Raw genomic sequence first — 25,120 nt, 5'->3', positions numbered from 1 at the left:
CCTCTCCCGAACCTGATCCTACTCTCCCCGCTCCTCGCCTGGCAGAGGAGCAACCCAGAAGCCATAGCAGCACACACACTCCCACCCCCACTCCCCCGCCATGCTTTGTCACCTTCTTCTACACACTCAGAGACACTTGGCTGTTCTGTCCCTCTGGGACGCCTCGTGAGAGGAAGACAGAGATCTCAGAGGCACAAACCCGACTCAGAGGCAGAGATGGAGAGCTGTAAAGACAGAAAGATGAACCTGAAAGACGTCTCACAATTGGAGACACAGAAATGAGAGACTGAGGGTGAGGAAGTGTGTGTGTGTGACAGAGATAAAAGGGCAGAGACACGCAGAGAAAAAGAGACTTAGAAAGAGAGAGACAGAGGTGCTCATACAGAGAAAAAGAGAGAGAAAGACACACAGAAAAAGAGATGGACCAGAGACAGGGAGGGAAGAGAGACGGAAATGACAGGCACAGGAGCTGGGAAAGAAGGACTGAGCAGAGAGCACGCGGGGGACACAGGGACAGACGCACTTACACGCTGGGAGGCAGAAAGAGGCTCACAGAGCTACACAAAGACAGACAGACTGAGACTCAGGGCCTGGGGACCCCCCTGACAGATTTGGGGGACCAGAGGTGCCAAATGTCAGGTCCAGTGGGTCTGTGGGGAGTCCCAGGAGGGCACTGCTGCCGTCTTCTGTCCCCGGCACTGAAGCGCTGCAGGCATCTGGCCCCCAGCCACCCTCGAGTAAGCCAACCCGTGGCCACTGGAGCTGGCAGGTCACCCAAGGTGAATGAAAAGTCACCGACCGATAGGGGAGGGTGACACGGTGGCTGTGGCGAAGGCACGCGGGTGGCCCAGGCGCACACGTCAGGGCGGGTCTGTGGGGACCCAACCCCGAGATTGCACTCGGAGCCATGTTGAGCGTGCAACCGTGAGCCGGTGCAAACGGGCACGTGTGCCTGGCCAAGCGAGGGCATCTGAGTGTGAGCCTTCGACCAGTGCCAATGAGGCCAAAGCGGCAGGTCTGACCCTCAAACAGCCCGATCACAATGGATGAGCGTCAGAGACGGCCACACAAAGGCCACGTGTCTCTCTCCCGCGAACAGACGGTGTGTTCAGGTGCCATGGGGCACTCAGCTGTAGTCGAGACCAGTGTGCCATTCGTTCCCGCCGGGGATGACTCCCACTGCCTGGCCAGCTGGCCTCCACGCTCTTCTCCATCCAAAGCCCAAGACCTAAACTTACAGGAGGACCCTCGTTACAGACCCACGGCTCCTTCTTGGCTTCGGGCGCGTCTCCCTCTGAGCAAGGCAGCGGGAAGGGTGGTGAGGTCCAGCTCTGACCTCCCCCCGGCCCCCACTGTCACATCCATCCCCCATCCCGCTGCAGCACCGCTGACCTCCTGGGGCCCAGCAGGGGCCCATGCCCTGCCCCCACTCAGGAGAAAAGCAACCGTGCCCCTCTCATCCATTCCCTCTTAAGCATCACAGGACATTTGAAAGACACTGTCCCACTTTTGGGGTGGAGAATGAGGTCAGCAGGCCCAAGTGGGGACTGCTTGTTAGTGACAGCTGACAGTCTTCATGTCACCTTGAAACTCCTTCCTGGTCCAGGTGGGCGTGTCCTCTGCCCAGTTTCACAGGGCGTGCTGCTTTACTGGGGGGCAGCGCGAGCAGGGAGGCAGGGAGGAAATTCACTAAATACCAGTTTCGGTCACGGATGCTGCCAGGCCCACCCTGAACGTTTGCAGGGCCTGGGGCAAGCCAACAAACTGAATTGAAATATGTTCTAACCTCCCATCTTGACAAGTACACTCCATAACAACCTGGAAGACCAGGTTCCAACTTAGATTTCTCTGACTCCCGGGACTTTTGCAGGAGAATGACGCTATGGAGGGAGAGCTCCTTTCTGCACCACAAGAGACCCAGATGCGTGCGTGTGGACACTGAGCCTCACATCCTGGCTCCGTCCTTACACCTTGCAAACAGCTGCCCCTTAGCCATCTGCAGTCGCCCCTCAGGCCGAGGGGTCCACACGCTAGTGACACGACCTACATTGAGAACAGGCCTGGGGTGGAGGCTTGCAGGGGCTGGGAGCAAGCTGGGTGACCATCTGGGCAGGGACTTCCGGAGTCACAGGTACGGGGAATGTGATCTTGAAGGGAATGCACAGGTTCATCCCCTTGGCCTTCCTGACTCCTCACCCCACAGGGAGAGGAATGGCCAGAGGAGGATGAGAGCGGAGCCCTTGAAAGCACCCAGTGAGGGCAAGGACACTCCCTCCCCTGCCCAGGTTTAAGGGTGCTTACTAGATCCAGCCTTCCCAGCAGCTTCCAGAGCACGGGCCAGGGACTGAAGCTGCCTTTGGAGGGCAGCTTGGACAATCCCCAAACAGGACTCTCAGTCACTTGTATTATTTATCTTCCTGGAAAAATTTAGTGAGGCTTGATCCCAACTTGTGGATTTCTGGAGGTGGGGAGGGCAGGGAGGTGATGACAAATGGGGCATTTTTTTTTTTTCAGTTGGTTCTCTAAGCCAGTCTGTTCCCTTGAGGCTTAGCCCCAAGTGGGCTCCTGCTGCCACTGGTCCCTGACCTGTTGGGGTCCCTCTCTTCGCTCTGGACGCAAAAAAAAAAAAAAAAAAAAAAACCACGGCGACTGAAAGAGAAGGAGGAGAGGGTCCCTGGGCAGCCCAGACGAGGCCAACGCGGATCCAGGAGCCAGCAGGGGGCAGGGGCTGGAGGGGTGGTGGTGGTGAAGGGCACTGCTCTCTCTGGCCAAGTTTAAAAAAAACCTTCCAACCCCCACCCCCACCCCCTGCAGATCGGCTTTGCTGTCCTACACGGGAGGGGACACTTATACTTGTTGAGCTCTTACCAGGCGCCAGGCAGTATGCAAAGCGCTCTACATGCGTATTCGCACTTAATCCTTACAGCCACCCTATGAGGTGGGTTCTATTATTATCCCCATTTTACAGGTGGGGAAGCAAACTCAAAGAGGTTAAGTAACTTGCCCAAGGTCACACAGTAGGTACAGGTGATAGAACTCAAGTCTAACTGACCGCAATGACCCCACTCTTTCCACTACAGCACATTGCCTTCCAGAAGAGGCAGGCACAGAAGCAGAAGGGATGAAGGTCAGCTATGAGAAAGAACTTCCCAACAATGACAGTTTGTGTGGTGGGAGGAGACAATGGAATGGGGAAACTAGACATACAAAAGAAGCCCTCCCACCTAAGTTGGATCTCCGTCCGTGAGCTTGTGATGATCTCTAGAAGGTCTTGGGGTCCTGGCTGGATCCAGAGGGCAGCATCCTGACCTTTTTTCTACAATCTGGGATCCTCTGCTGTACCCCAGCCCAGCACCAAGGCCCGGAGTCTGACCTTCCCTTGTGGCTCAGAGCTCTGAGCATGACATCTGAGCTGTCAGTCCAGGACCTCCTCTTCCAGGAAGCCTTCCTTGAGTACTAGGAGGCAGGACCCCTTTCCTACAACCCAAATCCCAACACGGAAGGTACAAATGCACCCCGCGTCTGCAGTAAGGCTCCCTTCTGTGATCATCTTCTCCGACTGGCTCTGGGACATGAACACAGAAAAGATCTACTCAGTCCCCCGGCTCTCTGGGTTCCCCAGACCTTCTGGATGATCCCCTGCTCCCTCAGCCGCGTTACCCACGTGTATCTGTACCCAGGTGTAACAAACGATGCGGACGCGCCCTGGGTTTACGGGAAAACCCAGGTCCCAGCTCAGCTATGTGCTCTTATCTCATTTACCCACAGAACAGAAGCTGTTTGCTTCACCCTATCCCTCCCGAAGGGTGGGAATAGGATGCTACACTTGGATGAGGCACGGGGCACCCGGAGTCAGCGAAAGGGTCCTCACCCGGAGCCCTGCAGTCACCATCCCCAACCCGCTCTCCTTCAGAAAGCTGCGTGCCTAATGCTCTGTCTCTTCTCATCCCTCAGAGCCCACGCCGGCATCAGGGATAGCCAGCCAGGAGCCTCTAAACTTCGCCAGAGTTTTTAGTCCCACTAGCTAGATGCCGAGCGTCGGGGCGCGCAGAACCAAAAGGGTTGTCCTCACCGTCTCGTGGGGCCCCCCAGTTTTGAGACGAGGGCACAGGACAGGTGGAGGGGGCTACCTTGTTCTCCCGCGCTGCCCTCGAGGTCCTCAGCGTGGACCAGCCCGCGTCGCTGACTTACCTGCAGGGCAGAGACGGAGCCCGCCGCGGCCACCTGCTCTCGCTGCGCTCGGGAGCGCCGCGGCTCCCGGCTGGCCGGGGGAGGGGGCGGGGCCCGGCTCGGGGGGCGGGGCCGGGGAGAGGGAACCGCGGCGGAGCCCCTCCCGGAGCCGCGGTCGGGTACGGTGGGCGGGTTTATTCAGGGGGATCGAAAGCGAGGAGAGCTTCTGGGCCACTAGGGAGGGTCTGGAGCTGGGCTTATCGAAGGCTGAGAAGGTAGGATCCCCCCGCTTCGGGCAGCCTAGCCCACATGGCCTGGAGGGAGTGACCACGTGAAGACCCTTCACCAGAGGAAGAAAGCCTAGGAACCCCTCCTTGCCTGAGTTCCCCCTTTCATCCTAGCTCAAGAAAGCTCTCCCAGCCTGGCAAGGTGGGTGAGAGGACACCTCCTCTGAAGTCAGGGTCCCCCATCCAGGGGTCAGCTGTGTAGGGGTTCAGGCCACTGAGGGGACCATTAGGTGCCCAGGTCATCTTTATCCTCAATCCATCACTCCTTGCAACACCATCCCCTGCCCCCAACACCAGCTCAGGCCCCTCAGCTGTCACTGTTTAGCCCTGGAATGACAGGCGTCCAGACTCCGTGCGTCCAGCCGCATTCAAGGCCATTGAGCTTAGCACCCCTGGGCCCCTGCCACCCCCCCCCCCCTCTGCCCCCAGTCGCTAATTTTATTGACCTGAAAAAGGCACGTTGCTGGCAGGGGAAGATAACAACTGAAGGCGAAGTGGGGACCGGATGGGCAGAGGACGGGCCCCAGGAGGTGGAGATGTGACAGCAGGGAGAAGAAGGGTGACTCCTGGAACCAATGCTGAGGGATGCCTCCTGGAGAAGGTGAGGAGGAAGAGAGGCCCCGGGGAAAGGGGTTCCCTCTGGGGCAATGGAGGCCAAAAAAGACTGGAACTGGACTTTCAGCCTCAATCAGACAAGAGACAGATCCAAAAGGAGGTGCTGGGGAAAAGAAAGTGCCTTATTTCCACCTACCCTTAGGCAGGACCCAGGATGTAGCAGGAAGGAAGGAGATTAGACGGCAGGAAGGACTGCCATCCTGCTTTCAAATCTCTGCTCTAGCCCCCTCCCTTCCTCTTGAAGGTGACTCCTGCCTGCTGGGCCTCTTACTACAGAAATAGCCCTTTCCCTGAAGAATCAACCTAGATCTTGCCTTTCTTTTTCTTTCTTGTTAAAATGAGAACAGAAAATGTAGGCCTTTACGAGTTCCCCCGCTCCAGTGCCTACCTGAGCACCACCCCTCCAATCCTGGATTCTCAGCCTCTCCCCAGCCCAGGGAGGTGACCCCGGGGCTTAGGAGAAGATGGAGGGGTGCTGCTGGGGTTGGAGACTCTCAGGAGTTGGAGGGGGCAGGGGGACCATTCTGGATGGCTCTCAAATGGAGGCTTGGGGTGCTCTCTCCAAATAAGATTACCTGAGAGCCATAAAGAGGGGTGGCTAAAACACCACCACCACCACCACCACCACCACCACCACCACAACTTTTAACCTTAAAAATATCAGATCGGTGCAGGGAGAAGGGGAGGAGGGAGGAGGGAGGGAATACATGGGAACAAGGAAACTTTTGAGGGTGATGGCTATGTTTGCTGTCTTGATTGTGGAAGACAGATTAAGATTTATCAAATTAGGGGTACCTGGGTGGCTCGGTCGGTTAAGTATCCGACTTCAGCTCAGGTCATGATCTCACAGCTCATGAGTTCGAGCCCCGTGTCGGGTTCTGTGCTGACAGCTCAGAGCCTGGAGCCTGCTTCGTATTCTGTGTCTTCCTCTCTCTCAGCCCCTAACTCACTCGCATTCTGTCTCTGTCTCTCTCAAAAATAAATAAACAGGGGCGCCTGGGTGGCGCAGTCGGTTAAGCGTCTGACTTCAGCTCAGGTCACGATCTCGCGGTCCGTGAGTTCGAGCCCCGCGTCAGGCTCTGGGCGGATGGCTCGGAGCCTGGAGCCTGCTTCCGATTCTGTGTCTCCTTCTCTCTCTGCCCCTCCCCCCTTCATGCTCTGTCTCTCTCTGTCTCAAAAATAAATAAACGTCAAAAAAAAATTAAAAAAAGAAAATAAACATTACAAAAAATTTTTAATAAAAATTTATCAAATTATACACTGTAATTACGGAGTTTATTTTATGTCATTTATACCTCAACAAATCTATTTTTAAAATACCATAACTTTTCTACACCAATTTTCTACTTCTTTATTTTCAATTTATGAGGAGCCTCCAAAAATAGAAGTGGCCTTGGCAGGGAAGGAATGTCAGGGGGTCAAGGGAAGTTGTGGTGATTGCTAGTTTAGTGGGGCTAGCCTCCTGCCTCAGTTTCCCTCCCAATGCCCCCCAACTCTCACGTCCATCTAGTGCACTGGAGTATCTGTGAGTGTGCAGGGAGACTGAGGCTGAGCTGTGGCTCTCCAGTTGCTTCCTTGGCGTGGGAGTCTCAGCCAGCCTGGGTGCCCGGGTTCGTCTGTGGCTGGTCAGCAAAACACCCGGAGCTGGTGACTCAGACAAGAGGGGCCTGGGCCCGGGCTTCACCCCGTGGAAGACGGCAGCTGCCACGGATTCTCCCGCCCCCTGCAGCCTGAGCCAGGCACTGCAGGGACAGGAGGCTCAATCCAGGGAGAAGTCAGACAGGTTCTGGGTACAGTGTTGCAGGTAGTCAAAGTCAGGCACGAGGAAGGGCACGCGGGACCACTTCTTGGCCTGGACTCTCCCTCGGGGTGTCTCTAGAAGCATGCTGCGAACTTTGAGCGCTGGCAGCTTCACTGACTTGTAGATCATCTGCAGACCCCAGGCCTGAGGGTGGGACAGAGATGGCTGGTTTGGGCCACCGTCCTCAGACTGGGCTTTTCTCCTCAAGTTGGGGGAGGAGAGAATCATGCATCCATGAATGCAGGGCCTGGGTCTCCCACCTCAGAGCCGTCTCCCCAGTCACACTGTTAGACCTCTCTCCTCAGATGAGGGACTCCTGGGGCAGAGCTGCTTCCCCCATCCCCGTGAGGATGTCCTGATGGCAGAGGCTGGGCCTCCTCTCTCAGACTGGGGACTTCTGAAGACTGGAGTTCAGGGCCATGGCCCCAGTACTTACCTCCCCACAGTTCCTGCAGTGAATGGCACCCCCAGGCTTCCAGTCCTTGAAGGTTCTGTCGATGACCACAGGCCCCCGGGAGACAGTGTAGTAGATCCTGGAGGGGAATGGGAGGGACCACAGTGCTCAGGACGCCCCCCACTTAGCCCCCGATCTTGTGCCCTCCTGCTTGCTGGGCCTCCACCTGGACCTTGGGCTTTTCTGACTGCCAAGAGGCAAAGAGACTTCCCAGGGCCAGAGGACCCAACCTTCAATAAGCCCTGTCTGTGCTGCCTCGTTGCATGCCCTCCAACCAAGTTCAGGCCTCAGGACTACCCACCGGGATGATTCCAACTACCCCCCAACAGATCTCCCTGCCCCACCCCTCCATCCCATTCCATCCGCACTCCCAACCCACGCCATCCTTCCGCCAACTGCCAGGGTGATCTTCTAAAAATGTAAATCTGACCTTGACACTCCCTTGCTCAAAATTCACCCAAGACTCCTCCGTGCCTCCCAGACAAAGGCTAGACTTTCAGGCCTGACCTTCAATGCTCTCCACAGGCTAGTCTGTCTTCTTCAGTCTCATCCTTCATGGCCTTTCCCACTCAAACCAACCAGAATCAGTCCCATCACACCATCCCTGCCTGTACGCATCCCCCCTTCCAGCCCAATCCAGCCTGCAAGTCCTGGTTGAAGTGCTACCTCCTTAAATGAGAGAGCCTGCATGGAGATCTTTGGCACAATGGCCTGGCACACGGCGGGTCCCTAATCAATCCTTAATGAATGGATGGACGAATGGAGGGGGGCAGAAGGTTCCCCTCTAGGGGATGGAGGATGGCAGAATGGCTCAGGGACAACCAGCCCTTCCGCCTTCAGAGTAGGTAGGACGGCGGGGGTTCGGGGGGAGGAGTTTGTGGCCCCTCAGCATTTGGTGTCCTCAATTCCAGCTCTTGCTCAACCACATAGTGGCTGTGGGAGCCTGGACAAGTCATTTAGCCTCTCTGAGCCTCTGTCACCTCACCTGCAAAACGGGGTGGCGATAAAACCTGTCCGCAGATTCGGTACTTGTCAAAACGCTGTTTAAGCTCGCAAACCCTCAGAGCTCTGTCTGGATGGGAGGGGTTCCCGGTCCCCCATCCCGCCTGTGCCCTCCCTCCCATCCCACTGGCCCCTCCTGCTGGTCTCACGAGAAGTTGGGGTTCACGTTGACGTGATGGGCGCCCTCCACCTTCCGCAGGTCACTCCCGTGGCCCACGGCCACCATGCAGTTGATGCAGAGAAGCTGCACCTGCTCGGCCAGGAACTGCTGCCGCTGATTCTCCCGCTGGGCTGCCTGGGCGGCCCGCTTGACCAGGGCTGCCCGCTGCAGATCCCGGATCTGGAGTCGGAAGGGGACACGACATAGGTGGGGCCCCCAGAGGCCTGCCCCCCGGAATGTGCTCAGGGAACAAAGGGCTCCTGGAGGCCTCAGATCGTTAGTACCCAGAAGAAACTTTCCTCAACCTTCCCTGGGGCTTTTAGAAGCAGCTCTGTGGAGGAAAAGAGTATGGAACGGGGGCATGGTGGGGGCATGGTGGGGGCATGGTGGGAGCAGAGCGAGTGTTGTCACTGAGTCTCTGCCTCCTCTTTGGAGGATTTTGTGCAAAGCTGCTTCTTTGGATCGAACACGGGGCATCACTAATAATTACGCTGGATAACAGGTGTAAACGGGGGCCGTCCCGGGCAAGGCTGGATGATGGTGACCCTGCCTCAGGGGAACAGATTGAAGTCCTGGTTCTGGGCTTATTTTGTACATGTGTCTTTGTCCCTCCCTCCCCCCGCCTGGTGCCAGAAGAGTTGTAAGACAGCTCTCACAGATGCACAAAGTATTTGGTGATGAGGAATTAAAAGCTCAGACGAGGCCTGTTCTCAAGGCGTTTGGAGAAGAACCATTGCCTTCCCTGGCAGCCCCACCCTTGGCCTTTACACTTCACGTCCATTTAAGCCTTCCCAGGTGGACCAAGTTAGCCCCCAGAGGAAGAGGGAGCAGAGGGGTGTGTGTGTGTGTGTGTGTGTGTGTGTGTGTGTGTGTGTGTGTGTGTGCCCCCAGAGGAAGAGGGAGCAGAGGGGGTGTGTGTGTGTGTGTGTGTGTGTGTGTGTGTGTGTGTGTGTGTGTGTAGACCTTCCAGGCAGAGCATCCTCAGCCCCCCTCTGTCCGCAGGGCATGCAGGCTGCTCACAGACCTTGGCCTGGTACTCGGCCTCATCCATCTTCTGCACGGCAGCCACGGCCCGCTCCATCAAAGTCTCCAGCGCCTCGTTGGTCAGCTCCCGCCGCAGCTCCCGACTGCCTTGGGTCGCCACAAACGAGTACACACTCTGACCAGCCCGGGCACGGCCCCTCGCCTGAGGAAGGAGATAGGGAGGAGCCTGAGCGGGCCTGGGGTCCCACAAGGATCTCTGAGGGCTGTTGGCATCACGGTGTTCACACACCTGGACCATGGAGATCTCGTTGGTCAGGAGCCCATAGCGCACCACCACATTGCACTGGGGGATGTCTAGCCCCTCTTCCGCCACGCTTGTAGCCACCAGGAGGTTCAGGATGCCAGCCCGGAACTTCCGGATCACTTCTTGCTGGTCTCTCTGGGGTGGAGGAAGAGAAAGAGCATGGTAGGCCAGGTGGGTTCAGGCCCGCCCTCCTGCCAGCCCAGCCTCACCTGGTTCCGGTTTAATCACAATCCTGGCCCCTTTCCCTAGGGAGCCTGAGACTCCACTGCTACCCCCAGTGCCTTGCCCATCTTCCCAGGTGACCACCTAACCCCTGTTTCCCCTAAGGACTCCTAAGGATCCCCACCCCTTTACTCTAGAGCTCTCAGGACTTCTTCTTCTCTAGCAAGGGACCCCAGAGCTCTGATCCTCTGTCCTGAAAACATCCCTTACCTCTTTCCCTACAGATCCGCAAGCTTCTGCCTCTCTGCCCCCAGGGACCCCCAGATGGGGGAAACCTTCAGTACTGGGGATCTCAGTGTCCACCTCTCTCCCCCAGTTTTCTGCCCTCTGCCTGGGGAGAATCAGTCCCCCATATCTCTGTGAAGACTCTGTCCCCACCCTTTCTCCCCTAGGAACTCCTTCAGCCCCGGCTCCTTTCCCCAAAGCCCACACCTGGGTCATATGGGTGTTCTGGCTGCTGTTCCCAGCCCCAATCAGCAGGTCAGCCCTGATGTCCAGTATCTGCAGGCCCGGCTGCTGCTGAAGCCAGAGCAGGAGAGAGTGAGCGCTCTGGCGGGTCTGGGTGAAGAGGATGCCCCGGCAGCCGTCGGAGCTTCCGAACTGCTCTTGTAGGATCTGTTCTAGCATCTCCAGTTTGGGGTTCTCCGGGCTACGTGTCGCCAGGTCGGCCAGCTCATTCTTGTAGTCTGCCAGAAAAGCCCAAAATAGAGGCACAGAACTCAGGCGTGGAAGTGGGCAGGGCAATGGGAGAGGGCGTGGTTCACAGGGATAGGGCTGCAGGTGGAGAGGGAGCCTGAGGACCTCAGCTCCTAATTCCCCCTGAACGGCACCAAAAGGACCCACCCAGCCAGCCAGGCTTCCACAGGGACCTACAGTATAGAATCCTTTGCAGACATACCTCACCCAGCACCCCTCTTTAACCCAGCTACCAGGATGACACTTGACCTTTCCATGTTGACCTCTGCCACCCAGGATTAACTAACTCAACCTCAGGTCTCTTCAGAAAGATCCTTGCCCCCCCCCCCCCTTCAGCCCCTCAGCCTTGCTGAGGTCTCTTGCATTAAACTTTACCCTCTGACCACCTTGCTTGCTCAGGTTAAAGGTACCACACACCCCAGACTTTCAAGGGACAGTCCCTGAACTCAATGGCTTTTTAAAAATCTTTGGCAGTATCATGAATTCGTTTTCATAGCTATGCAAACTTCCACAGATGAGGGCATACATCTTTTGCCCTATCCACGGCCTCGACTTTCGGTTAGAAAAATAGGGCCCCAGTACCCTCACTGGCACCCTCCCAACCTGTGTTGACTCCTGTGCCCCAACCAGTACAGTTCCCACGAGCCTCACCATTGAACTGTGCCAGCAGCCAGCGCTCGGCATGCAGGACCTGGGTCTTAGTGGCGCGCTCCCTGTCGTAGAACTCCCGCAGCGAGGCCAGTGCGTCCACAGCACGGACCGTGTCGTGGATGAGCAGCGCATCGTTGTAGCGCCGCAGGTGAAGCGCGTACACCCGGCGCTGCTGGAGCCCGGCCTCGGCCGCTGCAGGTGGGCCGAGGGCTCAGGGTTTGAGCGGCCACGCCCCTTCAGGCCTCCAGCGGCCTAGACTCCGCCCCCCGAGAGGCTAAGCCCCGCCCCCAAAGGCTCCGCCCAGGCAGGTCCCCGCCTCCTTGCCCTCCGCGTCCACAGCCCCTCTCACCATCCTGGCTCAGCTCCACCACCTGCTGCTCGTAAGTCTGCGTCCCGAAGTCCCGGCTCAACTCCGGCATATCCAGGCGGTTGTGGATTCGCTCCATGAGCTTCTTCAGCATGTCCCCAAATGGGTCCTGGATGAGAAGAGGGAGTGAAGGGATTCCCATACACATGGGGGAGCAATGAGCACCCAACGGGAGCGCCGATCTCCACGTGAAGCCTCACCGCTCCTGCTGCCCCTGACCCGTGGTGTTTGAGAAGGAGCTCCGGAGGGAGGCCTGCCGGGATGTGAATGAGTCCCGACTGGAGGCAGGGGTCAGGTTGCTGCCCCTGGTTCCTGTTCTGCCTCCACCCGCTAGGTGCCCTTGACCTCTGGCCTGAGAACAGCAATCTCTAAGCCCTTGTGCAGCCCTGTCATAGCAGACGCCAGACAGTGTCTGCACCGTGGGAGAGCCTCAGCACAAAGTGCTCCAGGTTTAAAGTTTGCAAAGCACCGGACAGGGTGCTGGAGGGTTTTGACAGGTGCCCAGAGAGGCGTCGGAGTCAAACCAAACAGCAGGCTGTGGGCATGGGCTGCGACTTCCCCATTTCACAGAAGGGAGAAACAGAGGCTCGGATATAAACGCAAGTAACGGGAAGTCACAGAGCTAGGGGAGGTGGAATCAGGGCTCAACCCCAGGTGCCCTAACTTCATGTCAGCACCCCCCCCCCCCCCACTCCCGTATCCCTCCTTCCACTCACCTGGCTGCGCCTGTGGCAGAGGTTGTACTGTTTGCAGGGCTGAGGACTGTGCTCCTGCAGCTGGGGGCGGTAGTTCTGGGGTGACATGATGCGCCACGTGTCCAGGTTGGCACAGAGCTGGGGCAAGAGATGGGGGTTCACCGGACTGGGGTAGAGTCCTATGAGGACAACGGGCAGAACTTTGGGACAGGACAGGTCCCAGCTACCACTGAGCAGGGCCATTGGAAGTGGGGATTCATTTACTCAACAAAATATTTATTGCTCGTCCTCTCTGGGCCCAGTGCTTTTGGAGGCAGTGGGGATCCAGAAGGTCTTATTTTGGTGTTGGGGAGACAGATCGACAAAGCAGGAAAGAATAACAGAATGAAAGGGCTTCAGGCCGCGTTAATGAGCTCTGAGGAGAATGAAACTCGATGATGTGATAGCGTGCAGTGGGGGAGGTCAGGGAAGAACTCTGAAGAGGTGACAACTAAGCTGTTCCCTGAAAGGCAAGAAGGAGCCAGACAGGCCAAGTGCAGGGGGAAGGGCATTCAGGGCAAAAGGAACGGTGACCACAAAGGTCCTGAGAAGGGGGACAAGTAGGACATGCTCCGGAGACCTGGAGAAGGCCTGTGGGGTAGGGGTGAGGGGAGTGTGCAGGGAAATGAGGCTGGGGAGGTAGGCAGGGTTGGGTCGGATGGAACTGTGTAAGCCACAGTAGACAGATGGGAGTCTATTCTAAGTGCAGGAAGAAGCCACTGGAGGCTGCAGCTTCAGTGACAAAGGGGCCCAGACGGTCACCCAGGAGAGCCTGGGTAGGGCTGGTGGGCATGGGGCAGGGCAGGGAGGACTCTGGTGGCGGGAGGGTCATAGGAGCCAAGCTGACCTGCAGGATGTGGTCAATCGCCCCATCAAGTGTGGACGCCCCACCAGTGCCTGGGGAGGCTGTGAGACCCAGCACCTGGGGCAGGGGCCGTGTCCTCTGGAGTTTGTGCTGTAGATACCGGCTCAGGATGATGTTGTAGACGGTGTCTTTGTGCGTGTGGTGACACTCATCCACCACAAGCAGGGAGAAGGCTGGGGGCGAACACAGGGGAAGGCTGTGACCTTTGCAAAGCTTTTCCTTCCCCATCAGCTTTTCTCCATGTAGTCCCCACAGTTCATCTAACTCCTTCCTCCCTTCACAACCCACAGCCAGGCTCCAGAGACCGGCCGAGGCAGGGATGATTTACCTCGATTTTGCAGATTAGTAAACTGAGGCTCAGCAGTGGGGCTGAGGCTTGCCCCAGATCCTGCATTCTAGCCAGATCTGCTTCTACTAGGGTGTATGCTGGGGTTTGGCGAATGGGGATCCCCTCACTCCCACAAAACATCCCAACAGCCGTACTAGGAGAGATGCCCTGGGGTTGGCAGGTCGAGGTGCCTCAGGTGTGTACTCTTCCCCCTGGCTCAGCCCTCACCGTTCAGCTCCACGTGCTCCTCCTCCTCGGGGCTGGTCAGTGCCATCTGTAGCAGCTCGGCTGTGCAGATGAGCAGGTCATGGCTCCGGGCCAGGTGGCCAAAGCCAGCTCGTGGCCCCATGTCCCCACTCAGGGTTATAATGGCCCAGCGTTTGTCCAGCATGTGGCTGAACTCCTCGCAATGCTGGGTCACCAGGTGCACCTGGGGGTGGGGAAGGAGTCAGGGAGAGGAAGCTGGATTGGGGCGATGGGGAGGAGGCAACGTGACCCCCAGGAACTGGCTGGGGACGGGAAGGGGAGAAAAGCCAGGTGAGCTTAGAGGTGGCCACAGCAGCCCTGGAGATCTGGCGGGCTTTGTGAGGCACCTGAGGAGCTGAGACCCCAAGGAGGGGAGAGCGGGCTACTCACCCTGTTGACCAGTACGACCACCTTGGCTCCGTCCACAGTCTCTAGATGCCTCTTGGCCACATAAGCAGCTGCCCGGGTCTTCCCAGCCCCCGTGGGCAGCCATATGATGATATTCCTGCCCTCCAGGGCAGGCATGATCACCTCCCACTGGTAGGGTCGCAGCTCCCTTCTGGGAATGGAAGGAGGCTCAGATGACTGGCCATCCTGGCTCCCTCCCCGCTCCTGGCCAGCCCACTCTGGTGCAGAGCCGTCCCCGTCCCACTCGAGGGAGGTGGAGCAGGGCACCGAAGGGACCTACCTGGAATCTGATCTGATCATCTGAAGGGGAGGCGAGTAACACAGACTACACTTTACCCCTGCCCTGCCAGTTCTTATCTGCACCACCTGCCGAGGCAGAGGGTGGTTAGCCCCAATGCCTGGTGTTGGTTGCCGGCTCGGGGTTGTGCTGAGATAGGAAACAGAAACTGAAACTCAGGGGAGGAGCCAGCTCTGTCAGAGATCTGCCTTAGAAATCCCCGTTGCCTGAAAAACCTGCAGGAAAGCACCCTTTCATTCCTCCGGGGTCCTACCGGCCCCTCCTCCAAGAGTGGTCTCCACCCCACCCCCCACCCTTCTGAATCAGCTGTAACCATGTCCACCCAGGTGAAGGTGGCCCGGTGATTGGGACCGCTGCAGCACCCACACCTGGGCAGGAGTGGAAGTAGGGCTGTGGCCAGGCAGGTGCCATCGTCCCAGGGGCGTGGCACTAGGTATGAGGCTTGTTGGGGAGGGTGGCCCCAGGACAATCTGGAGTTTAATAGACTCCAGCTTGTAGGAGGTACCGGGAACAGGGTCAGCCTGTTCAGGCTATGGACTCTACCAAAGAAACAATCACACAGAGGGGAAAAAGGAAAAAAAAAAAAAAAAAAAAAAGAGCTTTATTGTTCCCTCTGAGGGATTAATGCCAGGAAATGAATGGTCCCCAGGTCCCCCACCCCTGGGGGAGACAGACAGAACTGTGCAGGGTGAGGCATGGCCACTCCAGTCCCAGCTGAACTTCCAAACCCTGAAGCCCCCTCCCACGAGCTAAAAGTGGCAGTCTTAGCCCTCAAGCAAACAGTGGGCCAGGCGAGGCCGAGGCCTCCAGGACTTCGTGGCTCTGCGGGGACAGGGCTGGGGGCCACCGGGGCCGGGCAGGGTTTATCCTCTAGCCACCAGCCACTGTAGAGGGGCTGAACCCCAGATCCAGGAGATCCCTGCCCAAGGTCAGATACAACGGAGAGTGGGACAGAGCTGCAGGCTTGGGGGTGCCTGAGGATCCAGAAAGGGCTGCAGGGCCCGGGGCTGGAGTGCTTTAAGCTGAGAGGAACCTGGGCGCCAGGGGCACCCCTCAGGATGGGATCAGAACCCAAGGTGGAGACATTCCAGGTCAAGGCTGCGGTCCAAAGCCAGAGGCTACTTGTCAATGAGGCCCCCCTCCTTGAGCTTGAAGTAGAAGAACTTCTCCAGGGCGCTGGCACAGCGGCAGTACTCGCTGTCCGGGGGGTTGTACTCGCGGCAGTTGGCAATGACCCGCTGCAGGTCAGCCACAAAGAGCTTCCGGGTGACATAGTAGCGGCTGCGCAGTCGCTCCGTCATGGTCTTCAGGTCTGGGGCAGCAGGAAGTAAAGGCATGCTTTTAAGAGGCTGAGGCGAGCGGGGCTGTGGGGTCCAGTGAAGGCAGGAGTAGATTTGGGGGCCAAAGAGGAAGGAAAGGGTTGGAATGGAGTGTCCTCACCAATAGGGAAGCGGATGACCTCATAGTAGTCAGGGGCCTCTGACTTCTTCACAGGCTCCATGAAGGGCCAGGCACTGGGGTGTGACTAGACAGGAAAGCTGAGCTGGAGCCAGGCCCACTGTGCCCCAAGCCCACCTCGTGACCGCCACCCACCCCAGAATGGGTCATAAAGCCAGAGTCGCTGATGCAGGCACCCCCAGAAGGGAACCTGGTCTCCCCACCTTGATCTGGGCCAGCAAGTTTTTGAGGGTTGTGTAGAGCTGGTCTGGATCCTTCAGCTCCTTCCTGGGGTGAGAGACACCACGTCTGAGGCCCTTGGCCCTCTGCCTCCCCCAACACCCTCTCCCTCCACACAGCACTCACCCTTTCTCCTTCCCCAACGGCTTCCAGCCTGTCTCTCCTGCAAAGTGGGGAGTGGGTGGGGAGAGCATCCCTAAGAATTCGAGAACACATACCGAGCAGGGTGCCCCCTCCCCCAGCAAGACCCCTGCTCACGAATGCCGGGGACACTCTCCACAGGGATCTGCCTCACACCCTCCTTGAAGCAGCTGAGCCCGGGGTAGACCTTTCGGATCTGGGCTTGTTTGCGCTCAATCAGCTTCTTGATGATCTGAGGGAAGGCAGCGTCTTGAGGGGCCGACTCCAGTCCCAGCGGAAACCCTCCCAAGGGCCACAGTCAGAGGCCCTGCCGCTGAGTCCAGGCGCCTCGCCTCCTAACTTCCTTGGGAGGCAAAGCAAGAACCAAGATCCCGGCCCACCCCAGGCCCGGCTCACACACGCACATACCTGTGGTACACACCCACACATGCGTGCCCTCCCCCACGTGCACACGGGAAGCCCCAACGATGAGTGCACGCACATGTGCACACACACCTCCTTCTGCTTTTTGATGATGTGGGACAGCTCCGTGTAGGGGATCCGGGGATTCAGCTCACACTCCATCAATGTTGCACCCTCATAGTCCTTAATGTAGCCCAGGTAGCGGCTCTTGGGAACCTTGATGTCCTTGGAGAAGCCCTAGGGAGTGGACAGTTATGACCCAATCTGTCGACGAGGCTTTTCCAACTTGAATAGCTCTTCCCCCAGGAGTCTCTGAGGGGCGGTGCAGGCCTTGTCTGTTCTCCCGGGTTCCTGGATCCCCTCCTGTGGTGGCTGGTACAATGCTCTGTGTTGTGTGAGTTCAATCACTCTGTCCCCAGAAAGGTTCCAGGTCAGCTGCCCCTCCTGACTCCCTGGCAATGTTTCCCTGGATGGGAAACATTCCTCCAGCCTGCCCTACTGCCCTCCAGGCCCTCACTCTTCACTGGGGCAGCAGCGCGGCGGGTGGGGGGGGGAGGAGGGGCAGGAAGATGGGCGAGAAAGATCTCCTCGCAGGTGCTGGATGAAGCAGGGGACATGAAGGGACTCCCATTCCGTCCACAACAGGGGGATGGACAGAATGACCCCTAGCCCCAGGCAGCAGGCAAGCGTGCAGGGAGGGGAGGGTCACCTGCTTTTTGAAGTAGCCAATGGCGTACTCGTCGGCATAGGTGAGGAAGTAGAGAATGTTGTGTTTGATGTGATACTCCTTCAAGTGGTTCATCAGGTGAGTCCCATAGCCCTGTGGGGGAGGCGAGCAGGGCTTACCAGGGGAGCCCCAGAGAGGAAGGAGCAGACTGGATAGGATGTAGAGACAGCTAGGGGATCCTGGACATACAGGAGAAAAGACAACTGGCAGAGGAAGGGGAGTTTGTGGGGAGAATGTGAAGGAGACTTTCTGAGCCAGGTGTGGTGCTTGGTACTTTACAGACCAACTCTCAAGTCAGTCCATGAGGTAAATATTATTACCTCCATTTTTATAAAAACAAAAACAAAAAACTGAAACTCAACTATGTTAGGAAACGTGTCCAAGGTCAGACAGCCAGCCACGGTTAAGGCCAGGATGGAAATCCCAACCAGGAAGTTGCCGTCCACGTGTCACTGGTTCCCAGTTCCCAGGCGTCAGAGTTGGGGGGAAAGGGGAAGAGGAATCACAAGAGCCCCACTCAGTGCAACATTTGAACCCTCAAGAGAGTGTCTTCCACACACGTCTAGACCAGGGAGGCACCCTGCAGATCTGGGTTATGTAGAACAGGAGAACCGGGAACCCTACCAGTGGGTCTGTTGTGACAATTCCAGGACAGAACGCAGGACGATCACCCAGCCCAGGGCTAGTGTAAAAATTATTAACTCCCCAGTGTATGTGAATGTTCTTGTGAAGGAAATTCAGGTCCATTTAAAAGCATTACTGGTTTTGGGCCTCCATTTGTCAACAAGTGTCTTAATACGCAGTTATCAAAGGACAAATGCCACCTTGTGGGGCCCGGAAGAACTGCCTGGCCACTAGAAGAAGGGTTGGGATTATTGCTCTGACCCAGTCCAAACTGAGAAGCAGGTGGCCGGAAGGGGCTGGGGCCAGGAACACGCACTCACCTTGACTTGCTCATTTGAGGTGACAGCACAGAAGACAATCTCTGTGAAGCCCTGGGTGGGAAACATGCGGAAGCAGATCCCACCAATGACCCGCCCATCCTTGATCAAGGCCAGAGTCTTGTGCTTCCTAAGGGGAGAGGGGACAGGTCACTGCCCCTACCTGTTGTTCCCCAAATGCTCCCGGGATCCCCACAGCTTTGGAGGGCAGGGCTGCACTCAGTGCCGAGAGCGGAGGAACAAGTATTCCCACAGGTTGGAGGAAGAGGAGGGGGTAGGGGGACATAGGGGGGCCAAGGACAGGTGCCCAGGTGTGGTTGGGGCTCTTCTGGGGACGCACGGGTCAAAGACGAGGCGGGCGATGTACTCCTTGGGCATGCGCGGCAGCTGGTGGGAGAAGACATTCTGCAGCCCCACGAGCCACAGCAATACCCGCCGGTTGGCCTTGGGCGTCAGTGAGTTGCCGATGACATGGAACTCAATGATGCCGCGGCGCTCCTCTAGGCGGGCCGTCTCGTCCCGGGCTGCGTTGGCAGACAGCAGGCTCGTCTGGGCACCAGAGGAGGGGTGGTGAGCCGGGGCCTCAGGCCGGTGAGGTCCCCTCCCCACACTGGTCAACGAGCCGGGCTGCCCACCTCAGGCCCCAGCATGGCGGCAGGGTCGGTGATGGTGAGCATGACCTCGTTGACCAACTCCATGGGGATGTCGCCCATCACGCGGAGCCGCTTGGCATCCTCCAGGGTCAGGTTCTCTGGGAGCTTCCTCTTCTCACCTGCCGGGAAGGTTGGCAGGGTCTCCCATGGACAGCAAGAGGTTAGGGGAGGGGTGAATGAGGGTCAGGGGTCAAGTACCCACCTGGCATGGGCTCAGCCCCTCCGGAATCCAGACTCAAGGAGCTGTTGCTGCCCCCACCCATGGTGGGGCTGAAGATGGGGGCGCTGGGAACAACTGCCGCGCTGACCGTAGCTGAGGGTGAGCGTAATCAGGGGGAGCGGGGGGTGGTCAAAGGTGGCGATGGGTCCCACAAAGGGATCCGGGCCCTCTAAGCCCCAGACGCACCCTCCCGCATGTCCCCGCGGCTGCCATCCACAGTGCCTCCTCCCCGGCAGGAGGCCAAGCTCAGCCAGGAAGGCCAAGCCGAAAGCCTACAGAGCCTACCAGGGCGTGTACCTGGCCTGGGCACCAGTTGGGTCCCCTCTGAGGGCGGCATGGTGAAGCCCGACTCCCAGATCGGAGAGTTCGCCCCATAGATCTCCTCCTCCAGCATGGACAGGAATCTGTGGGGAGGGTACAGTCTGTCTCCCAACCCTGTCCTCCGACCCACACAGCAGCCTGGACCAGACGCCAGAAAAACTGGAGGCAGGTCAAAGAAACCGGGTTCTCAGGGGGCTGGGAGCTGAAGAAGAGAAACAACCTTTGGCCTGGGGGCAGGGGGTGGCGGGGAGAGACACTCCCCTGCCTCTCTTGAGCCCCTAGTCAAAAGTAGCAGGACTGGACAATCCAGGACAGAGATCAGAGGCCCAGTCTGCCGCGGTGTGTGTAGCACAGGGCGACTGGGTGTGTGAGCCGGCACCATCCTGTGCTATGTGGCCAGGCAGGGCACCGAGCCACCCTGCACCTCAATATCAAAATGGGGGCTCAGAATCTACTCCCTCCTGTCACCTCATATTCCCACCTGGTGGCAGAGGGGGCACTGAAGGGCCTGGATTAGTCAGTAACGGCTTCTCAAGGTGAGTAGCTACAATCCTGGTTTCAAATGAGAGGAAAGTGTTGCAAAACAGAGGAAAACTTTACAGAAAGGTCTACAACAGGAGTGGAAATCGGTTTCACCTCGAGTGTAACCTCTGGTTTCTCGGCAGGCTGTGGTGGGAAGGGTTCTGAGGCTGTGTCCAGACCCCGTGGGAAATGATTAGTCACATCTACCAGGGGCGTGGGCAGGGGTAATGTTAGCACTCGGGCAATGTACCTGCCATCCCCAGTCTAGTACACGTAAAGGCAAATGCCAGCAAGTTGCATCTGGGCCCCGGACAAGTCTGCCAGGTAGACACCCAGATCCCAGAAGGCTCATGGAGGGAAAGGAGGGACCATTCCAGGAAGCCTTCCTGGAAAAAAGGGGACAACAGGCGGATGTGAACTGGGGCAAAATCTGGATAGGCCAGAATGAGCCTTACTTTGGGAAGTGGGTGAGGATGAGGGTCCTCTTCTCAGGCACCAGCTTGTCCTTTTCCACCCGGAATTTCTCTAGCAGCTGCCGCCGGGTCACAGTGAAGATGGAGCGGAGAAGGCTTCGCCCAAAGATGTGAGTGGTCTCGTAGCGGGGGAGGCTATCACAGCTCTGGGGCACGTGGCAGTAGCAGAGCCATCTGGAGCCAGTGGGGAGGTGGGAGGTGGGAAGTGAGAATGGAGACGTTGAACCTAGGCTGGGCCTACAAGCCTCTCCTCATGCTGCCCTTGGCTGGGCCTACCTGGTATAATTGACCTTGTAGGTAGCCACGTCCTCGGCCTGAGACCGCTGCCGAAATTGGGCAGGCGTCTCAAGCTTCCAGTAGTTAAGGCAGAGCAGGAACATCTTTGAGAGCTCAAACATCGTCTGCCGCTCCCGAGGGGCGAGGTGACTAAACTTGTATTGCACAAAGTTCAGCACACCCTGAGAAGGGACGGGCAGGGGACAGAACCAGGAAGGAGACGTGAGCAGCAAGCAGGGGCTTCTAATCCAAACACTGGTGCTTCCCGAGGGCAGGGTAAAGCTCTCCTCTCATTCTGGGGCTCCCGGTGAAGAAAAACTCTGCCCCACTCCCACCCCCATGTCCACCTGAAGCACAAAACATCCTCTCTTCTCTGAACTTCTCCCTTATTCTCAACTTGACAGGATGGGGAACACAGCCTCCTCAGTCCTCCAAGATGCCCCCAATTCTCTTACCACCTTCCTCATCCCACCTGTTCAATATTAGGCTTCTCAAACGGGGGACTGCCCAGGGAGCCCTCCACCACTGGCCGGGTCATCTGCAGGATGCATTTCCGCAGAAGCTGGAGGAAGAGGAAGAAGGAGGGGCAGAGGTCAGCAGAGCTCAGAGCTGCCGACTCCCTAGCCTTGTCTACCGTGCTCATCCACACTCACTTGGACAAAGCTCACCTTGAAGAGGTAGAAATACACCTGCTTAGTGTCTGTGTCCTCCTCCTTATGAACAGACATGAATAGGTTCTCCACGTCCACCACCATACCCAGTAGCCGGTTAATCTCCTCCTCTGACACATTCTCCAGGTGGGACACGTGGTCAGCTGCAAGGATAGGTGGTAGGGTTGGGAAGAATGGACAGATCACCAGGGCTTCCTGTCCCTCTTCACCACCAGGCAATTTACACCCTCGGTCCCTCCAACCAGCGTGACCAGCAATGAGACTGACTGCTCCTACATCAGTCCCTGGGTGGCCACTGTCTCTTCAGGGCTGGCAAATTTCCTTTCGCTTCCCTTGGGGAATACATGCTCCCAACTCAATCCTTCCTTAGGAGATATTTTTGGTTCCACAAATGAAGCTCTGTGGCACTTAAATCATCCTGTCCAAGCAGGACCCAGCCCGACCCCGCCCTAGCTCCAAGGGCACTACCTGCCTTACCCAAGGGGTGCTCACAGCTGCGGCATAGCTCGCTCAGGTTGGCAGCTGGCTGCTGTAGGTCCATGCGGGGTGCAGTGGGGGGCTTGGGGTTTTTCCAGCCATTACACTTGCAGGTTTCATTGGCCTGGAAGCAGAAGAATCAGTCAGTAACCCTGTAACCGGGAAGGGGGAGCAGATCCCCAGCCAGAGATTTGCCCCTATTCCCACCCGGGCCCTGGGATGCCCCAGGCCCCGCCCCCTCTCACCCCAGGCCCCGCCCCCACCTTGCAAGCCGAGAAGACCCCTAGCTTCTCAAGCTTCTTGGCGCGCGGCAGCCCCCGGACTTGCGCCTTCCTCTGGCTGGCGCGCTGCTGCTGGCTCAGGCCAGGTCGAGCCGGATCCCCTCCGCTCCCGGTGCCCCCACTTCCTACCCCGGGAGCCCCAGTCCCTGTGCTCCCGGCTGGGGCTGCAGCTGGGGCGGGGGCTGGTGCCGGAGTGGGAGCCGGAGTCGGGGCTGAAGCCGGGCTGGGGGCAGGAGTCGGAGTTGGGGCAGGGGCTGGAGACTGAAGGGGACGGGACTGCGTGGCCGGCGCCGGGGTTGAGGCCTGGGTAGGTTCCGCCATGGCCTCCCCCGCAGCGGAGCGGCGCGGCGCTCCCAGCCCTAGGGCCGCATGGGCAACCGGCGCACAGTGCGCAGGCGTCGCTGCGCCGGGGCATGACGGGAATTGTAGTCTTTCACTGCCGCTCCCTTTGCCTGCGGCTTCCAGACTTTTCTGTCTTGTCTCTTGGTCCCAGACAAGCGAGTGAAGCCTGAGCCATTACCCTAGATTGGCTCCTCCTCACTTCATTCTCTCTTGGAGGCTTCTGGGACAGTGGAGATTGCTGTTTTCTTGGGGACTTGGAGAAGCATCTGAGAAAACAGGCTTCAGTTGAGGGGAATCGTAGATTCTGCCCACGAGGGTGCAAGTGCAGCTCTGGGGCCTGGAGTTGTGATGGCTTCCTGGCACATCCCCTCCTGCCCCAACCCTGGCCCGCACTGCAGACACAGACTTGCCCCTATGATGGAGATTAAAACGCAGCAGTTACCTTTCTGAACCTGTGAAGTTGCAAGGGTGTTGTTGTCTTTGGGATACTTCCACTCTACTCTTTGGTGGACTTTTCTGTATATACGTGATACTTCAGCAATAAAGGATTATTATAAAATCACTGAGCGCCAGGGGTATGGCCATGATCACAAGGGATACTGAGACGGGGATGAGGTAGAAGTAAAGGAGGGCACATCCCAGTGTTTGTGAATGGCTCTCCCCGGAACCCCGTGGGCACCCCGAGGGCAGGGCCCGCCTCTTCAATTTTGTCCCAGAACCCAGCCCTGAGCCTGCCACAGAAGGCCCAGGGTCTGATGAATGCAGGAAACCGGGAAGTCGCGTTCATCTCCCAAGCCCCATCTGTCATCACAGGATTTGTGCGCGGTCAGAAAAAGGGGTTTTGGAGAATGTAAGACCCCATGGTCATATCCCGTTGGCTCTGTCCCAGGGGACAATCCTTGTCCTCGGGACAGATTCTTGGAAAGGCAAGAGCGCAGTGGCTCAATCTCGTCTTCCGCCCGGTGCTTGAGAGTGCTCCAGGGTCCGGATCGCACGTCCGGCGTCGTTCAGCGTACACAGGTGGGTCACAGCCCAGAGCCGTGGGGCCCTGTGACCGAAGCGGGGAAGGGCCTGAGAGTGGGGCAGCAGTCAGGATGAAAGCAGCAGCGGTGCCCCATGGTGGCTGACCACCCGGCCTGTGGAAGCAGGATTCGTGTGGCTGACCCCAAACTGCTGAAGCGGGCCGGCCCGGGGTCACTGAGGGAGCCGGGGTTCGCGAGTGCCCCCCCGGACCTGCGCGCCGCTGCCCGCGTGCCTCGCGCCACTGCCCTTGGATAGCGGTTGCTCACTCGGATGCAACGGGTCGGTAGCGGTCTCCCCAGCAGGAGCCGGGTGGCATCCCCCTGTCCCAGCGCAGCCCTCGCTGAACAGAACCAGGTGGCCACGCTACCGGTACGGCTGCTCAGGGACGATTCGGCAGCTTCGCAGAACAACTTCCCCGTGGAGGATGGCTTCCAGATGAAGGTGGATACCTACGGCTTCACTCCCGACGAGCTGCTGGTGCAAGTGGACGGCCAATGTCTGATGGTGACGGGCAAGCGGCAACTGGAGGGCTGCAGCCCGGATGGGGCCGGCTACCGCGTAGCGCAAAGGGTGCACCGGCAGATGCAACTACCACCGGACCTGGATCCAGCCGCCATGACCTGCAGCCTGACTCCCTCGGGCCAGCTGTGCGTCCGAGGCCAGTGCCGGGCGCTGCCTCCCCCTGAGGCCCAAACAGGACCATCCCTGAGACTCCGGGGCCGTGGCTCTAATAAGGGTCAACCTAGCCTGACCCGATAAACAACCCTGGTGTGCAGCAGCCGTCTTGGCGTTCCGTGGTCTTTTCTTGGGGTCGGGATCAGAGGTCGAGGCATAACGGAGGTAAAGAGGGCTCGGGGAGGCAGGAAAGGCACTTTAAGGTGGTAGTCCACCAAGAACCGGGCCTCTGTGGTCCTGGGAGAAGCTGGGGGCCCGCTCAGTGTGGCCCACTCAGCTTAGCTCACTGCCTGGAGCAGTAGCTCCAGCAGGGAGCAGTAGAGGTCCAGGAGGCTCCACAACCAGCAGAGGGCCCTGACAGACCAGGGACCAGATGGCTTGGACCTGGTGTGGTCTTGGCCTTCGAAACAACACGAGGTTTCAGAGGTCACCTGGGCGGAGGGTGAGAGGACCGAGTCCTTCACAAGCCTGGTCCAGACTAACCGGAAAACCCCAAAGAGGTTGTTTCTGGTGTTTCAGAGACCAACCATTTTCAAATACAAACTGTACATCACCTCAGTAGACTCTGGAGGGAGTGGGGGAGAGGCAAATGCGGGCCCCTCAACTTCAAACTTGGTGAGATTCAGCCCCAGGTCACTCTCACCCCACCCTACCCCTTAGAGCTGGTAGAGCAAGGGCCTATTTCTCTTGGTTACCGTCACCACCA

At 58.1% G+C, this 25,120-nt stretch overlaps 4 protein-coding genes and 1 long non-coding RNA gene across 6 annotated transcripts in view; 2 read left to right on the top strand and 3 right to left on the bottom strand.

Annotated features, from left to right (window-relative positions):
• The window catches only part of LOC131496848 (uncharacterized protein C17orf113), a 51,238-nt gene extending 46,963 nt beyond the window's left edge, over positions 1-4,275 (bottom strand). The window contains exon 1 of one of the 2 annotated variants that reach the window (XM_058702581.1): positions 4,192-4,275. The gene's annotated coding sequence lies outside the window, so the exon portion shown is untranslated. The other variant, XM_058702583.1, reaches the window with a different exon arrangement.
• Positions 4,276-6,407: 2,132 nt separating this feature from the next.
• DHX58 (DExH-box helicase 58) lies at positions 6,408-14,736 on the bottom strand. Its single transcript, XM_058705624.1, has 13 exons — positions 14,575-14,736; positions 14,277-14,445; positions 13,869-14,070; positions 13,295-13,485; positions 12,430-12,546; positions 11,696-11,822; positions 11,347-11,538; positions 10,432-10,685; positions 9,763-9,912; positions 9,514-9,675; positions 8,479-8,669; positions 7,310-7,406; positions 6,408-7,017 (listed from the first exon to the last, which is right to left on the bottom strand). Exons 1-13 carry the CDS (start codon positions 14,592-14,594, stop codon positions 6,832-6,834), a joined length of 2,058 nt encoding a protein of 685 aa, XP_058561607.1. The 5' UTR covers positions 14,595-14,736; the 3' UTR covers positions 6,408-6,831.
• Positions 14,737-15,166: 430 nt separating this feature from the next.
• Positions 15,167-23,929, bottom strand: KAT2A (lysine acetyltransferase 2A). Its single transcript, XM_058705623.1, has 18 exons — positions 22,357-23,929; positions 22,094-22,217; positions 21,614-21,759; positions 21,418-21,507; positions 20,946-21,127; positions 20,652-20,843; positions 19,651-19,757; positions 19,336-19,446; positions 19,116-19,252; positions 18,821-19,029; positions 18,484-18,610; positions 17,522-17,632; positions 16,906-17,049; positions 16,528-16,642; positions 16,396-16,432; positions 16,254-16,317; positions 16,033-16,117; positions 15,167-15,904 (listed from the first exon to the last, which is right to left on the bottom strand). The coding sequence occupies exons 1-18, from the start codon at positions 22,693-22,695 to the stop codon at positions 15,711-15,713; spliced, it is 2,514 nt and encodes an 837-aa protein (XP_058561606.1). The 5' UTR covers positions 22,696-23,929; the 3' UTR covers positions 15,167-15,710.
• Positions 20,694-21,637, top strand: LOC131498384 (uncharacterized). Its single transcript, XR_009255411.1, has 2 exons — positions 20,694-20,779; positions 21,432-21,637. It is a non-coding gene; the product is annotated as an uncharacterized LOC131498384 (long non-coding RNA).
• A 6-nt stretch (positions 23,930-23,935) lies between the features above and the next one.
• Positions 23,936-24,519, top strand: HSPB9 (heat shock protein family B (small) member 9). The gene has a single exon (XM_058705626.1). It carries the CDS (start codon positions 24,010-24,012, stop codon positions 24,496-24,498), a length of 489 nt encoding a protein of 162 aa, XP_058561609.1. The 5' UTR covers positions 23,936-24,009; the 3' UTR covers positions 24,499-24,519.
• The last annotated feature ends 601 nt before the right edge of the window (positions 24,520-25,120 follow it).

This window comes from Neofelis nebulosa, chromosome 16, assembly GCF_028018385.1.
Source record: "Neofelis nebulosa isolate mNeoNeb1 chromosome 16, mNeoNeb1.pri, whole genome shotgun sequence".
NCBI classification, from domain to species: Eukaryota; Metazoa; Chordata; class Mammalia; order Carnivora; family Felidae; genus Neofelis; species Neofelis nebulosa.
The sequence above is the reverse complement of the archived record's forward strand: the minus strand, read 5'-3'. Positions and strand labels throughout refer to the sequence as shown.